A 14,674-nucleotide genomic window follows, 5' to 3' on the forward strand; every position below is an offset into this window, starting at 1 on the left:
TGCACAAAAAGTACCTGGGAGTCACCAGGAAGTGGACTGCTTCATTTTGACTAAACTGTGACTTGGTGAAATCTTCTGGAATAATCATTTCTGGTTAATGTGTAAGGCAGGGAAGCTAAGAGAGGTGGAATTTTACAAGGTCTGCCAATCCCAGAAGAGATAACGAGGATTTGAAGGCCTTCATGTGCAAGAAAGGGCATTGGGGATGAAGAATTCTCAGCCCTTAAGTAGGTGCTCAGCACTATGCAGTATTGGGACACAAATTGCAGTGCTTCATACAGTTGTTGTCCAGTGGATTTGGTATTTCCAAACAACTATCAAGTCTCGGGATGATTCCAAAGGCTCTGTAGATACACAAGTACCTCACAGCTTCTCTCCTGCCCTCGTATTAGAGTCTGGAAAGGCCATAATGGTTTTCACTTTGAATTTAAGACTTTCTGAAACCAAAAATTCCCAGCTGAGGTGGCCCATTTCAGATCTTCACTTTTGACTTTCATGAAATGAAGACCGTGATGATTCCTGCGTGGTCTTCTTTAAGATGGAAAGACTGAAAGCTCCATGTGGCACTTTTTTGAAGAAAAGGCGCTTTATGCCCTTAAAAATATTTTTTGTTCCCTTGATATGTAATGTGGTAAGACAGAGATGGTTGCTGTCCTCTGCCACAGAGGGGACTGCATTTATTTAATGCATAGTAGTGTTAAGAATACAAGAAGTGTCTTGGGTAAAGTCTGTATGTTTGAGTCTTCTCTCAGAGGAGAAACACACTTGAAGGACTCAGAGAATAAACTCTGATATAAGAGAATCATATAAGAGAATATAAATCATGTAAATATGCCAAGCAGGATGAATGGTTTTATATAAATTATTGCTCTGATACTACATTTGTGGGACCATTTATTTCAAGCCTGTACACCTTTAAAAGCAGGACTCCTGTCTTGATAAGAACATGAAAAGTATTTATAATACACACAAATGTTACAAAATTTAGTGTACAATATGGTAGAATCACGAAGATTTAGATTTGAGGTGAATATCAAATACTGCAGCCAGGGGGTACAGTTCCATTTGATTGTCAGGGAATCAGGCCTGTGTTTGCCAATGGTGAACCTGTTCCTGGAACTTTGGGGTGAATCAGGATGGGAAACTGTTCTCTACAGTTAGAAGCACTTACGATGGTTTGGTATGAGCAAGGTGGTATGGTCAAGAGTTTATGAATTCTGTCTAATAGCTACAGTAATTTCATGACTGTAAGGCGCACCTTAAAGCCTAAAATTTTGATCGAAACCTGGAAGTGCGCCTTATAATCCGGTGTGTCTTATATATGGACAAAATTCGGAAATTTGCCAACGACCTGGAAGTGTAAACCGCGAGCCGAGCCGCGCGGCTCAGCGGGGCTCGGCACGGCTTGCATGATTCCGTTACTTATTGGTTACTTTGTTGCACGTGGATCCTCACTGCAAAAAAGAAGTGCGCCTTATAATCCGGTGCACCTTATATATGGAAAAAGTTTGGAAATTTGCCGACACCCGGAAGTGCGCCTTATAATCTGGTGCATCTTATAGTCGTGAAATTGCTGTAATTAGTGTAAAACCAGCACAGCCCCAGGGAAAGTGAGTGATGATGTACTGACTTACATAAGTATCTGCACCCTTTAGAATTCTTCAGCAATTTTTGTAGGAACATTTCCAGAATCTTAATACATGTGTTTTGGTGTGATTTTTAACAGTGTTTTGAGAGGTTCAACCAGTTATTTAATCTGGGTTTGAACCATGACTGAGAGTAAATGCATAGGTTCTCAGCACTGGTGTTTGCTATGGGATGAAAAAACAAAACTTTCAAAAAACACATAAGAAAGGCAGTGTATGAATTTTCATCAAACAGCTCCACATAACACACTTTAACTGCCACATCCCTCAGAAAAAACAGATTGTTGCCAAGCTGTTGGCAGAGCTTTCCATCATATGATGATTGGTTTTCTCCAAGTTATACTCATCGTTTTTCACTGAAAATGGGTATCTTATGAACCAGGTTGAAATCTGTCCCCTCTGCAGTTCTTTATTTTCTAGTCATCATGGAAATGAGGATGATAGTTAAGACAATGGTTCCAGCAATTCCACCAATCAACATTCCCAGGATGTTCCCATGGACCTGCCTTGACTGACATTTCTCGCCAGTGAAGAAGAAGGCTTGTCCTGATGGGCACCTGGGAGAACAAAGCACAGATTTAGTGGATCGGGAGCCTTGTCATGCCCTCACCCCAAGGTCCTCCCATTCACTATCCCAGATGAGCAGTTCCCATGGGAGAGGCTCATGTTACAACATTCCCACCTTAGGAGGCTTAACACACCCTGGAAGCACTACAGAATGGGGCTTTTCTGCTTTATGCAAAGAAACCTGCCCTCCTGGCTGGTGGTAGGAACTAATAACTGTGGTAAAGTATTTTGTTTCTACTATTCCTTGAAGATCTGGTGGCTTAGACCTCTGAGGTCTGTCGCTCTGAATACTTTTTAGCTGCATCACTTGAAGAAGAAGGCCAGGGCAAGGAGGAAGGAGGTCTGTGGTACCTGCAGCTTGCTTTTCCTTTCACATTCACACAGACTCCATCATTCTGACAAGGGTTTGGGTCACACGGGTCTGGCAGATAAGGCAGCTGGTCTTGAACAGGCTCCATGTCCTGGGCTGCTCTCTTCTGCCTTTCCAGAATGAGGCCATCCATGAGGGCAGATTGCACAGGTACAACAGGAACTTCAGTGTTATTGAGGTGAATTATATCTTTTAAAAAAGGAGAAGTGAATCAGTGAATATTGCTATATATGGCATGCCTCACATCAGGGGCTCGCAGGGTGCTTCTGGACCAGAGGGTGTCCCTTGTCCATTTTCTCTTTACAGAACTCTTGCTTTACCACAACAAGTTCTGTGTATTTAAAGAACAAGATAGAAAATAATACTGAAATTACAGAAACTAGTTAGGTAAATCTGTGATGTTCTGTGAGGCTGTTCTGCTTGGAAATAAACACAGTGGGGATGGTCCTTAGTATATTTGGTGTTTAGAAATGGACATAACTACTGATCAGGATGCTTAAAGATGTCTAAAAAGTTCACATCTCAAAACTCACTGCCATTTAGATCCCTCAACTCACAATTTCTTTAGTCAACCTGACCCACCTGACACTAGGACACAGAAATGCTTTATAAAGTTGATCCCCATTAGAAGAGATCTTGGAGACAGGTGTCAAGAGTTATTTGAATGCATGAAAATAGAAAGAATCGCCTGTTTTGTAAGGACAATCAGGAAAGGAGTCCTTACCATTAAATTCTGCAAATATAATCAGATCATCATTTTTCAGGAAGCTCCTCCGTCTCATCTGGCTGTGGGATATGAAGTTATTCCACCCCCGGTTTACACTTCTGTTGCAATTGCATGACTCATCAAATCTTCCAGCAATTGATGGTTTATCCCATATTATAGTTCCACTACCTGCAAAGAGAAAATGAGAATCACAAAATCGTGCAACTCAAAGTATGACATTACTTTTTTCTGCATTAGTGTGTTAAAGGGGATTTATGATGTAAAACCAAGTTCAGGCCTGACATTTTCAAACAAATCCCAGAGGACTGACAAAGTAAAGGTGCCAGATCACTAAAGGGGATCTTCAGGTTAGGTGTGCATGAGGATTCTTAGTCTGTGTGAGGCCATTGAAATTCCACAACTCCTTTTTCACTGAGAACTAAACAAACACAAATTGCCTCCTCACTGTTACCAGTTAAGAGTTCCCTTCTGAGTAAGGGCACTCCCCAACCAGTTTGTAAGTACCTATGGCTTAGAATTTAGTTCATTTTGGTCATTACTATGATTTTGCTAAACATATTAATGTTTAGGGTTTAAAAACTCCTACGGTAAAAGTATGTACTTAACTTCCACTAGGAAAAGTAGAAAGGGATGAAAATTCTTGTGTAGTATTTTATTCTGTGCCAAACTCAGTCCTATTATACTTATTTCTATCATAGAATCACAGAAAAGTTTGGATTGGAATGGACCTAAAAGATCATCTTGTTCCAACCCCCTGCCATGGACAGGGACACCTTCCACTATCCCAGGTTGCTCCAAGCCCCATCCAGCCTGGCCTTGAATGCTTCCAGGGATGGGGCAGCCACAATTTTTCTAGGCAGCCTGTTCCAGTGCCCCACCATCCTCACAGTAAAGAATTTCTTCCTATTATCCAATCTAAACATGCTCTCTTTCAGTTTGAAAACCATTCCCTCTTGTCCTGCTTTTGTAAATAGTCTCTCTCCATTTTTCCTGCAGCCTCCCTTCAGGCACTAGAAGGCAACAATTATGTCCCCTTGATTATTGAACCTTCTCCAGGCTGAACAATTTTGAATTAACACATCCATGAGAAAGGGTGAATGTTGTGCATTCAGACCATGAAGGCTGAGGTTCACTGAGTATGTTGAAGTTGACTGAGCCTCCAAAATGCAGTTTTAACTTAAATTATTGTTTAGTGACAGAATACTGCACCCTGCTGGCATTCCATCAACCTGTGGTGATAGGTCACCTATCACAGCAGACAAGCCACAGGTAGAATGAGAAATGCCAACTCTTGGGAAAAATCTATATTTAGAGTCAAACTCAGATATCCCAGGGGTTGTTCATAGCAACATCAACCTTATATGTGTCATTTTTCGTGTTATACAGTCTTCCACAGTCAGGAACTCTGAGGCACACACAGGGAGGATGTACACAGGAAAGTGTCCCAAATTGGAAAATACGGCCAAAGTTTCTCAGCTCTGAGTCCTACACTCAGTCCTCTTACTCAGATTCCTTGGCTGTCGTTGTCAACATTCCTCCAGGCAGACACTGCTTACCTGAGACAACATGGTCTTTGCTTGTGGTGAAGCTTTTGCTCGAGGACATCCTTTTGAGGATGTCGGGGTCCTGGTCCAGCACTGTGAGAGTGGCCTGGCGGTTCAGAGCTGGCCACTCCAGCACTGCATCATTCTCTCCACTGCACAGGTGGAAGGCAATACGAGCATAGCTATTGTTTTGGTAGCTGGGGTACAAGCTGATGCCAAATCCATAACCCTCAGGACTGTAAAACCGGGGGCTTTCAATAAGGCTGATGGATGAGTTCTCAAGGATTTTGCTGAAGTTGCGAATGACCCACACAGCTGTGGGACAGGGCATCTCTGTCAGAGTCACATCATCAATAGCAATCCCACCCGATGAAGAGCTGGGGTTGCCCTTCAGTCCTTGGAAGAGGTAACGAAATTTCTTCTGAGCATTGAGGGTTACGTGGGCAATTTTCCAGTTGGAGTCACTGTCCGCTTTGGTAAAAGGGAAGAAAAGCATGATTAGAGATTTATAAAGCAACTTACCCCTAGCCATCCATCCCAGCTGCACCTTTATACAACTGGACCCCTCACAGATTCCTGAAAGTTGGCATTGTAACTATAGTATATCCACATTGTTTTGTCATCTAAATTCTTTGGACATGTTGTACAAGGAATTCTTCACATGTTAGGGAATGACAACTGCCAGTATAACGGGCACAGCCTAAGGGCTAAGATTAAACAAGAGGATGGGAATCAATGACCCAATGTGCTCCTGACACTTTTTCATGGAATTATCCTTCACTGCAAACTGCTGCAGCCTGATGTACGCAGGTCATAACAGGTCTTGTGTTTTGACAACACAAATCACATGAGCTGCAATGGCTGAGTTTGTCCAATTTAGCAAATCACCCAAGGCGGGAATCCAATTCACATTTCCAAAACTGTATATGCTTTTATATTTCCAACTATCTAAAAATCAGTCTGGGGTTCTTACTGACTGCAGAGGAGCACAGGTATTTTACACCTGAACAGCCCACTCTTAGATCATGCAGCAGCCAGTGGAGACACTGTCAATTCGTCTCCAGCATGGCTTGGGGTCCCTCTCAATTACTAAGTGAAACATAGTATTAGGAATGTTGTGACTTCTGCTGTGAAGCACCAAAATTACATTATTACAACCCACAGTTTCTCTGCTAAATGTGCTTATGTAATATCAAAAATCTTATTGCAAGATATTCTGGTAACTTTGGAAAAATATTTTGGTTTCTGAGCTAGTCTTCTGCGTTCTTGGGCACAGTAAGGCAACTCCTCTCTACCCAAATTCATCCTATTTCCAGAATTACCTTGAAAGGTTTGAATTTTCCTCATCTTGCGGATGTTCCCAGTGCCATCATCCTCTTTAAGCCAGATGATCAGCTTGTCAGAAGGGCTTCCAGTGGTCCTGTAGAAGAACTGGAGGCACTGCTGAGTTCTCCTTGGATAGAGGATTCGGGACTCTAGGATTGCCACCTCCCCTGCCTGGCCAGAGTTGGTGTTGAAGTACATGAAGTAGCCAGCATCTGGGAAGAAAGGGTTAGTCTGTCATGTCACTGCCTGTTTACACATTTCCTGCAAAGCTGCATGGTGTAAACTCATCATTTCATCTGCATCTTATAGCAAAAAGAAGAGTAGTACTAAAATGAACAATAAAGGAAATGATGTGACAACCATCCGAGACAGACTGGGATAAGAACAGGAGTAGCAGTTCAGCATATGCATGGAATTCCCTGCTGTCAGCTCATGTCAGTTTTGCATTAGTTGTTCTAAAATAATCTAAAAATGAGATCTTAGAGGTCATGTGCTATATTACCTTATAAAGAGTAAGATAATTTCTTATCAGCAATAAAGATGATAAAACATGGGTTGGACACAAAACACTGGCCTGACCTTGAACATGCAGAAGGTATTTTTTTACAGCTTGCCCAAACACTTCAAAACTCAATGACTCACCATAAGAATTCCCTCTCCTCTATTTCTCATTAACATCTTTGAAGTGCTCTTTGCTTTAGTTTTGAAGTATCTATTTTTATCCTCCTATTTACAAGGACTCATAATTGTGCACTTATCATATCTTGATATCACACAAAGTTGTCATGTCATATGTCCATGTGTTTCTTTTTAGTTACTCAATTTAGTCAATGATTAAATTAATAAGTTAATTTTTAAAGTTGTTGTATGAAAGTTCCATGGCCTCTTGGACAAGATAACATCTTAGAATCAGGATGGTTTGGGTTGGAAAGAACCTTAAAGATTGTCTTGTTCCAACATTTATACCTGCTGCTGCATAAAGGCAGTGTAGCTTCCTGCAGGGTTAGTGAAGGGTCTAGAGCTCTTTATCAGGTTCTCTCTAACCAGTCAGGGGAATTATCTTCATTCCCTTCCACATGATAGTAATACTTTGAGCTCATATCCACAGAAAGTTTGCCAGAAGTTGCTGTATGCAATGTATGACACTTGACCATCAGTCAAACTTATTTTAGTTTTAAGTGCATTAAATCCAAGTATGATCACTCTTGCTCCAAGTGAGAAGCAGGGCTGTGAGCCTGTTGTTGCAATTGTTATACTAACAAACCTCCAAATTATCTAGACTCTACCTCCTTTTTAATAAGAAATAAAGGCAACATTAAGTACCTATGGCAATTAGAATATGGCCTTGGCAGACTCCAGCAGACTCCCTAAATATTAAGCTGTACTTGCCCTCCCGGGGTTTCAAAAACCCAGAATATCAAAACTGTCTGGGGGAAATAGGGTCCATGAATGATAGAAACTTAGAATTTTCCCCCACTTGAAATGATTGTAAAATCAGTTCTCAAAAAATGGCAAAAATTTCTGATGGAGTCAATGACCTTTTGGAGGTGCAAAAAGGAGAGACACTCCCCATTCATGCAATTTATTTCTGCACTCTAGAGATCCTCAGAGGCACCCACCCTCTCCATTAACTCTTCAAAAAACGCTGATACTTATTTTTTACTGAGTCACTGAATGTTAAAACCTAAATGCGCATTAAGTTCCCAGTTCAGGCAGATTGGATTTTATGTGATGAACTCAAAAACTCAAATTAACTTGGCCAGTTACAATTGTACTGTACATGGTGAGAAAGAGGAGAGAAAGAATTAAGAATCAGTTGAGGCTTAGAAGCATGTATTTCTAGAATTTCAGGTGGTTTTCTTGAGTTATATTCTTGGGCCTGATAAATAACTACAAGCATTATAAAAGGTTGGACATCTGTTCTTTCCAGTGGGTGGGTTATTTGAGGGGAATAAACGACTCCTGAGTGCAGCAAGCAGAAGAGTAACAAAGCACAAGTGAATGTGCTTTAAGTCAGGAGTCCCTCTTCTTCTACTGAGGCAAAATTTACCACAGAAGTGACTTTTATCTTGGAATTGGGTAGTAGGTTTCCCTGCTAAACAGTATCAAATCAGGCTCTTGCTTTTCAGAACTGCTTGTTGGGATTTAATCTTTATTCTCAGCTGTAAACTAATACACTGTGACTGTGACTGGGGCTCACTGCTCTATTTTTGAGAATGTCTTCCTTTGAAAAATGGTGAAATTACCACATCAAAATAAAAAAGTATCCCTGAACTACCATCATAAAATCTTTGCAACTTTCTTCTACTTCCAGAACAAGATTTCCACAAGCCTAACATCCCATTTGCATTGCAAACATTTATGAGTGGCTACAAGTGCTGTTAGATTCTTATCATGAGGTAATGTAACTCTTACACAGAGTTTGGAAGTTGCAGTAAATCGTTTACCAGGTTATATTTAAAAGACCTCGAGTTAAGATTGTTCTTTGTCTCCTTTGATCTTGCTGGTGCGGGCAACATTCCACTAAATTTACAAAGTTCAGTGAGAGTGGGAATGCAAACACTGCCTAGAGTCTTTAACAACTTCTCTGAATCTATTGTAGTCAATCCTGGAGAAAACCCAGCTCAGAAAGTGTTTTGTTCCTTTCTTTTACCTCTGCAGCGCCCAGAAAATGTGTGGTCCTCCTGCCCCGTTGTGCTGCCCTGTTGGTGGACCCAGTCTTGGTCATGGTTGGTGCCCTGGATCATACCACAGATGTTTGCAAGCTCAAAAGAACACTGGTCCAAAAAGGTGTGAGTTGAAGCTGGAAAAAAATGCACACATGGTCACCTCAGAGTGAGCTAGTAGCTAATTAAAATTTCTGCTTTAATTTTGTTTACAGTTGTATAACCATCCTGTAGATAAGACAACCCTTACATTAGCAGATGTGAGCCAAGTGACTCAAAAGAGGAAACATTGATTCCTGAAGGGACTCCCCTGGATAAAGACAACAATCTTTGACCTCTTTGCAGAAGGTTAATAAGCCCCATGTGGCAGAGACAGATGGTGACTGCCTTTGTGCCTTGGTGTATTTAACCATTCCTGGGCTGAGGTTATTGTTCTCCGTGGCAGTTCTCTCATGGAGCTCTGTCCTCCCACTCCAAGCAAAGTCCACCCAGTTTCCTTGGGCTGGTTCAGCTGAGTTTGCCTGCAAGGTGATGCTTCTGCTGGCAGCACTGGGGGGACAATAACTTCTCAGTAACAACCATGAACAGTGATAACATCTTCAACCAGCTCAGCAAAAATCTAGACAGTGTGGGACTCCAGACCTAGTCAATCTCAGGTCCAAAAATAATCTGATTCAGTCCAAATGTCAGCAAAAGAGGACAAGGTGCAGTTGTATTCACCTCAGAAAAGCACAAGGCTGCCCACATGCCACAGGCAGAAAACACAACCACAGGTCTGAACTCCTGGGAGCAGCATGGAAGAAAAAGTGCGAATGGTTTGGCTTTCCTTGACTATTTTTACAAAAATAATGACAGTGAGAAGAGCCAAAAAGGAATGAGAAGGGAATAAACTGATTGTGTTTATCTGCACACCACAGGTCCTGTCCCATGCCTCTTCATGCACATTTTAGAAGAGTTTTTGTGAGCTTAGAGACATCAGGGAGGTGAACAAGCCTGGCTCAAATATAACCAAAAAACTGTTTGTCATAGTTAAATTCTGACTTACTGCAGTTGTACATGCGATTTAGTCTTTCCAGGTCAATGGCACTGAAGTCTAGACGTTGTCCAATTATGTCATCAAACTCTGGTATCTTTGCTGTGATTGTGGGGATGCTTGCATTTTTGTTAAATGAAAATGGTGCATAGTGCATCAGTGATTCGTAGTCATAGGGGGTGTTCAGATCAGTGATGTAGGTGTCATTATACTTTGCAAAATTGTGCTCTCTGCCTGGTAAAAGAACAGAAAAGTGATTCCTCTTTAGAGAAAATGGAAAGGAAATGGCATTAGCTTGTCCCCTTGGATACAGTTTTCTAAGGCACAGATCATATACCCAAAAGCAATTACTTCACAACAAAATATTAAAACTTTGCAAGATTTGTTTTTGTCATTTGGACAACAAAGCAGTGCCTTTGGATTGTAGTTCTGTGCTCTCACAGGTGACTTCAGTAAATTAAAAAATGAATATCAATGAACTGTAAAGAATGAGATACATGGGAGGTTAGATTAGAATTAATAGGACTGGTTTAATAGTAATGATCCTAAAGGATTAAGTTTAAGGATTAATTAATTCCAGAATCTATGAATATTGATGCAAACATTTCCCAGGGTATTAGATCATATATGGAGAAGGAGAGGCCCCGTAACTCATAAAGGAGACAAATATGACAGTCCTGAAATGTCTTCAAGTTCTGTTCTTCTTTGAAATAAATAATGCCCTAGTAATCTCTGGGGGAAAAAAGAAAGATATAGCTTAGATTTACAATATTGATACGATATTTCTATTGGAATGGCTTTTGGAAACATGTTTTTCATGGTTTCTTGGTGAAGTAAGTTGTCCTTAGTGAAAGTTTTTCATTATGAGGATGTCTGATCAGGCAAAGAGAGGGATCCATTTCACATGCTTTGGTAAAGAAGTAAAAAGAGCTTGCCAGCATTTACGACTGTAAATGTTTTGAGAATATTTGGCATTCTTTTTCAAAGACAAAACAGCAAATGAGTGTGCTAGTGGATAATTACACTTTCTCCACTTAACAACGGCCCTTCCCTTCTTCAAATCACAAAGGTCTTAATTTCAAGGCTTGAGATTATGTAAGAGCTTGGAATTGTTTTCTTACAAAACTTGAATTGCACTTTTTACAATAAAAAAAACCCCAAAACAACTCAACAAAACCTCTTCTAGTCACTCCTTTTCAAATAAATAATTGTTATGTAATACAGAAGCGGACAACATGTGAAACTGCTTAGGTATCAGGGGGACTGTGAAGAGTTTGCTGAAACTCATAAAGGTCCTGAGTGTAGTGATACTAAAACTGAAGGCAAGAACCTGAGACACACCTGGGTAGGGGAGAGCAGGACAGAGCCCTATTTCGTATTCCCCATCCAATAGAACAATTTTAAGGGATTTTTCATGTGCAAAGTGAATATTTTCAGTTTCAGGAAAGCCTGAATCTCTGAATATAAAAATCTTTGAAAGGATTTTGAAAGGATCTTCGGCTACAGAAGAGCTACTTCAAAATTCATCATCTAAATAAGTTTGCAATTTGCATTACGTGGTAAAAGGAAACAGATTCAGAGAGGGGAAGTAATTTGTTTAAAATAGGAGAGCAGACTAATCCAAGAGCCAAGGGGAAATAAAAGTTCTGATTTCCAAGCAGGACATCTCTCTTTTAGCCTTCAACAATGTCTAGGTTTGATCAGAGAAGTTGCACCAAAATTTCTTAATTTACAGTGGTCTCAGGTATGGCCCACTGTTTCTAAAATTGTATCTTTAGGAAAGTCTTTAAATCTAGAAGTGAAAATGTGATATTGATAAATCTATACTTTGCAAAACCTGACTTGAATGTTAAAACCCACCTTCAAGAATTTCATCCCACCAGATATTCACATAGTCATCCCGGTCCATCCTCGACTGCTCATGGTAAAATCCTAAAGCATGCAGGATCTCATGTTCCACAATTGCTCTGTAGTCACACCCTGACCCAATTGAGAGGTTTTGTCCAGTCTGCAGGTCCCCCACCATGGACCAACACCTGAGAAAGAGGGAGAGCTTAGTCTCTGTTCAGTAGTTTTCTTCCCTGTATTTAACTTTTCAATCTGCTCATTGGATTTAGTGTAAGATTTTAATATGAAAGGAGTCACATAAATCATTATTTAGTTGCTGACCAAGTGCCTTGATACCCTAAAAATACTCTAGCCTGAAAGCAGACCCCCAGAAACTATCACTTCATTACTTATCCTCTGTGTCAGAGAAGCTCACCCTGCATTTTTGAATGCCACAGAAGTTTCATCCTGCATCAGCTGCCATTTGGCCAAGAAAGATAAAACATACAACATACATGGAAACAGTAAATTCATCAAAACAGTTCTGGGCTTGACAAAAGACCCAGGAGTTTTTAGAACAGTAACATTTAGTCCTTTTTAACAGCAATCATGCTTTGCATTGGCCAGAGGTGTGAAAGTACATTTCCATTATTAAGATCTTCAAGATCTTTAAGATCTGACTTGCCAAAAATCATGGTGCTGGTAAACTTGTAAGAGAAGTGCCATAGGACACTCAAGGAAAAGCTGAACGCAAAAACATGAACATCTGTGAAAACAAGAAATATTCACAGCTGATGTAGTGACAAGATTTTTGTGCTTTTCTAAATTTTCTTTCAAAATATACTTAGCTGTGGGAAATAAATCTCTTCAGCACTTGAAATCTTGAAAATCTTTCAGATTTTGAGAGACCATTCATTAAAGAAGAGCCATGTCAAAATGATAGAAATATTAAAATTGATTGTGCTTCCACTGCCTTTTTTTTTTTTTTTGGTCTGTCTTCCAAAAACTTCCAGACTTAAATTCTAGCTTTTCACATTCACATTCTTAGTAAGTTAAAAGGATGTGCATGGGGGTCTTCATCAAAATGGAAAACAAGCCTAGATGGAAAAGTGGAAGTAGTTGATGAAAACCCAGAGATGCTGGGATTCACCTTCAGAGCTCATCCTCTAAATAAGTCAGCAGAGGGAGCAGCTGCCTGCAAGCTCTTTGTCTGAGAATGTAAGATGAGTTGTTTTCCTGGTGGCTTCTTTATCTCTGATGTCAGCAAACCTTTAGACTGCTGAAGTCAAATGCTATGAGTTCCCAGCTGACTCTACACGGCAAAACTAAGCAGCATTTGATATTGCCCTTACCCGCTTTGTTTGCTAAAGAAAATGTAGGTTCTTTCTCCTTCATATGGCTTGAAATCAATGCAGGACTTCAGGCGAAACATTTCAAATGCCTGGAGAATGACTGCTTTGGCATTCAGGTCTGGAAAACAAGGACAGAACCTTTAATACATTGCAGTTTAGCCACCTTGGAGAGGTAAGATATGTACAGATACACACGTGGAACCAAAGGAAAAATGACTGAAAAGAGAAATTATTGAATTTGATTAAATTGTGGTTTGCTGTGTCAGTTGTAGAAGAAAGAAAAATAATTTTGATATAAACAAGACTAAGATAGTTGTAGTAGTAGTTATTAGTGAAGTTTAACATTTTTCATTTGAAACAGTTCTGAAAAAGGCTAATTTTTTTATCACAGTGACTGCAGCACAAATAAGGATTGGAGTTAAAATCTGAATGAAGTGTCCACATTACCTAGGTCATCACCCAGAATATAGGGAATAGGGAACTTCCATCTGTAGGTCTCATTTCGTAAGGCATTTCGCTGATTTTTCTGAAAAGGGAATTAACAGCTGGTGATGCATCTACTGTAGGGAAATAAGCTGATTTGTAGCAAAGATACAATTAGGACAAGCACTAGAAAGCTTTTAATTACTTACAGGGAGCAAGATATCACCCTGAAAGAGGTCCAGTCCAGCAGCTGAAATGCAATTTAATCAAAGATAGTAAATTAATTTCAAATGTATTTCCTTTCATAAACCACATTGAACCTGCTTATACAAAATTAATGTCCTTGGGCATCTACAGAAAATAAATAAGGACCAGTGTCTATACAGTCAGATATAGGCAATAATAAAAGTAAGAGCAGTTTCTAGTTTCTACTCAATAGAATGTGATGTCTCCCTTTGTGGTGGCACCATTATCCATGGTCACATTTGATGAACTCTGCTTGCTCTCAGGCAGTGACAATGGGACAGTGATCAACAGACATCTAAGCTGTTTTCCACATTTGCAAAACTTTATAAAAATCATATACAGATGGGCAGAAAATACAGTTTGGATTGCAAAGTCTTTCTGAATCATACAGTGGTTTTCTGCCTCAGCACAAACTTCAGAAACAAAAGACATCTGCATCCCTTGTTTCCTCAGAGTTACAGTCCTGGAAATATTCAGGTGTCACAGGAAGAGGAGCGTAATTCTGAGCTCACTTTATTTTAATTCTCTTGTTACCATGAGCTACCTGACCATCAGTCTCCTTTACATTACTGAAAATACAGCATTATGTTCACAACTCTTCATGTGTCATGAGAATAACTCACCCAAGTTGATTTGGGGAATGTCTTTGAATATCTCACCAGCTCCAGCATCTGCAAGACAGTCAAAACATAAAGTGTTCAGATGTGGTGGCTCACAGCAAGTAGAGGGAAATGCTTCAAAACTCAAACCAGCTCGCACAGCACTTACCAGCTTCACTGGAGAGGTGTCCCACCTGGAAGAGAATGGAATACAACCAGTATAAGGTATGAGATGCCTCTGGACTGAGAAGGAGCTTGTAGAAATCAGGTTTTACTTACAGAGACTGGGGAACCATAGACAGAACACAGCAGAAGTGTCAGGCAGAGTGGGAAGATGTTGGAGCCCAT

The 14,674-nt window shown here is 40.2% G+C and overlaps 1 protein-coding gene across 1 annotated transcript; it reads right to left on the minus strand.

The window, feature by feature from the left end:
* Positions 1-2,055: 2,055 nt before the first annotated feature.
* MEP1A (meprin A subunit alpha) lies at positions 2,056-14,674 on the minus strand. Its single transcript, XM_033055999.1, has 14 exons — positions 14,606-14,674; positions 14,496-14,520; positions 14,351-14,398; positions 13,691-13,731; positions 13,506-13,584; positions 13,059-13,176; positions 11,740-11,915; positions 9,892-10,113; positions 8,834-8,983; positions 6,177-6,392; positions 4,867-5,325; positions 3,308-3,478; positions 2,565-2,772; positions 2,056-2,203 (listed from the first exon to the last, which is right to left on the minus strand). Exons 1-14 carry the CDS (start codon positions 14,672-14,674, stop codon positions 2,056-2,058), a joined length of 2,130 nt encoding a protein of 709 aa, XP_032911890.1.

Source organism: Catharus ustulatus, chromosome 3, assembly GCF_009819885.2.
Source record: "Catharus ustulatus isolate bCatUst1 chromosome 3, bCatUst1.pri.v2, whole genome shotgun sequence".
Lineage (NCBI taxonomy): Eukaryota > Metazoa > Chordata > Aves > Passeriformes > Turdidae > Catharus > Catharus ustulatus.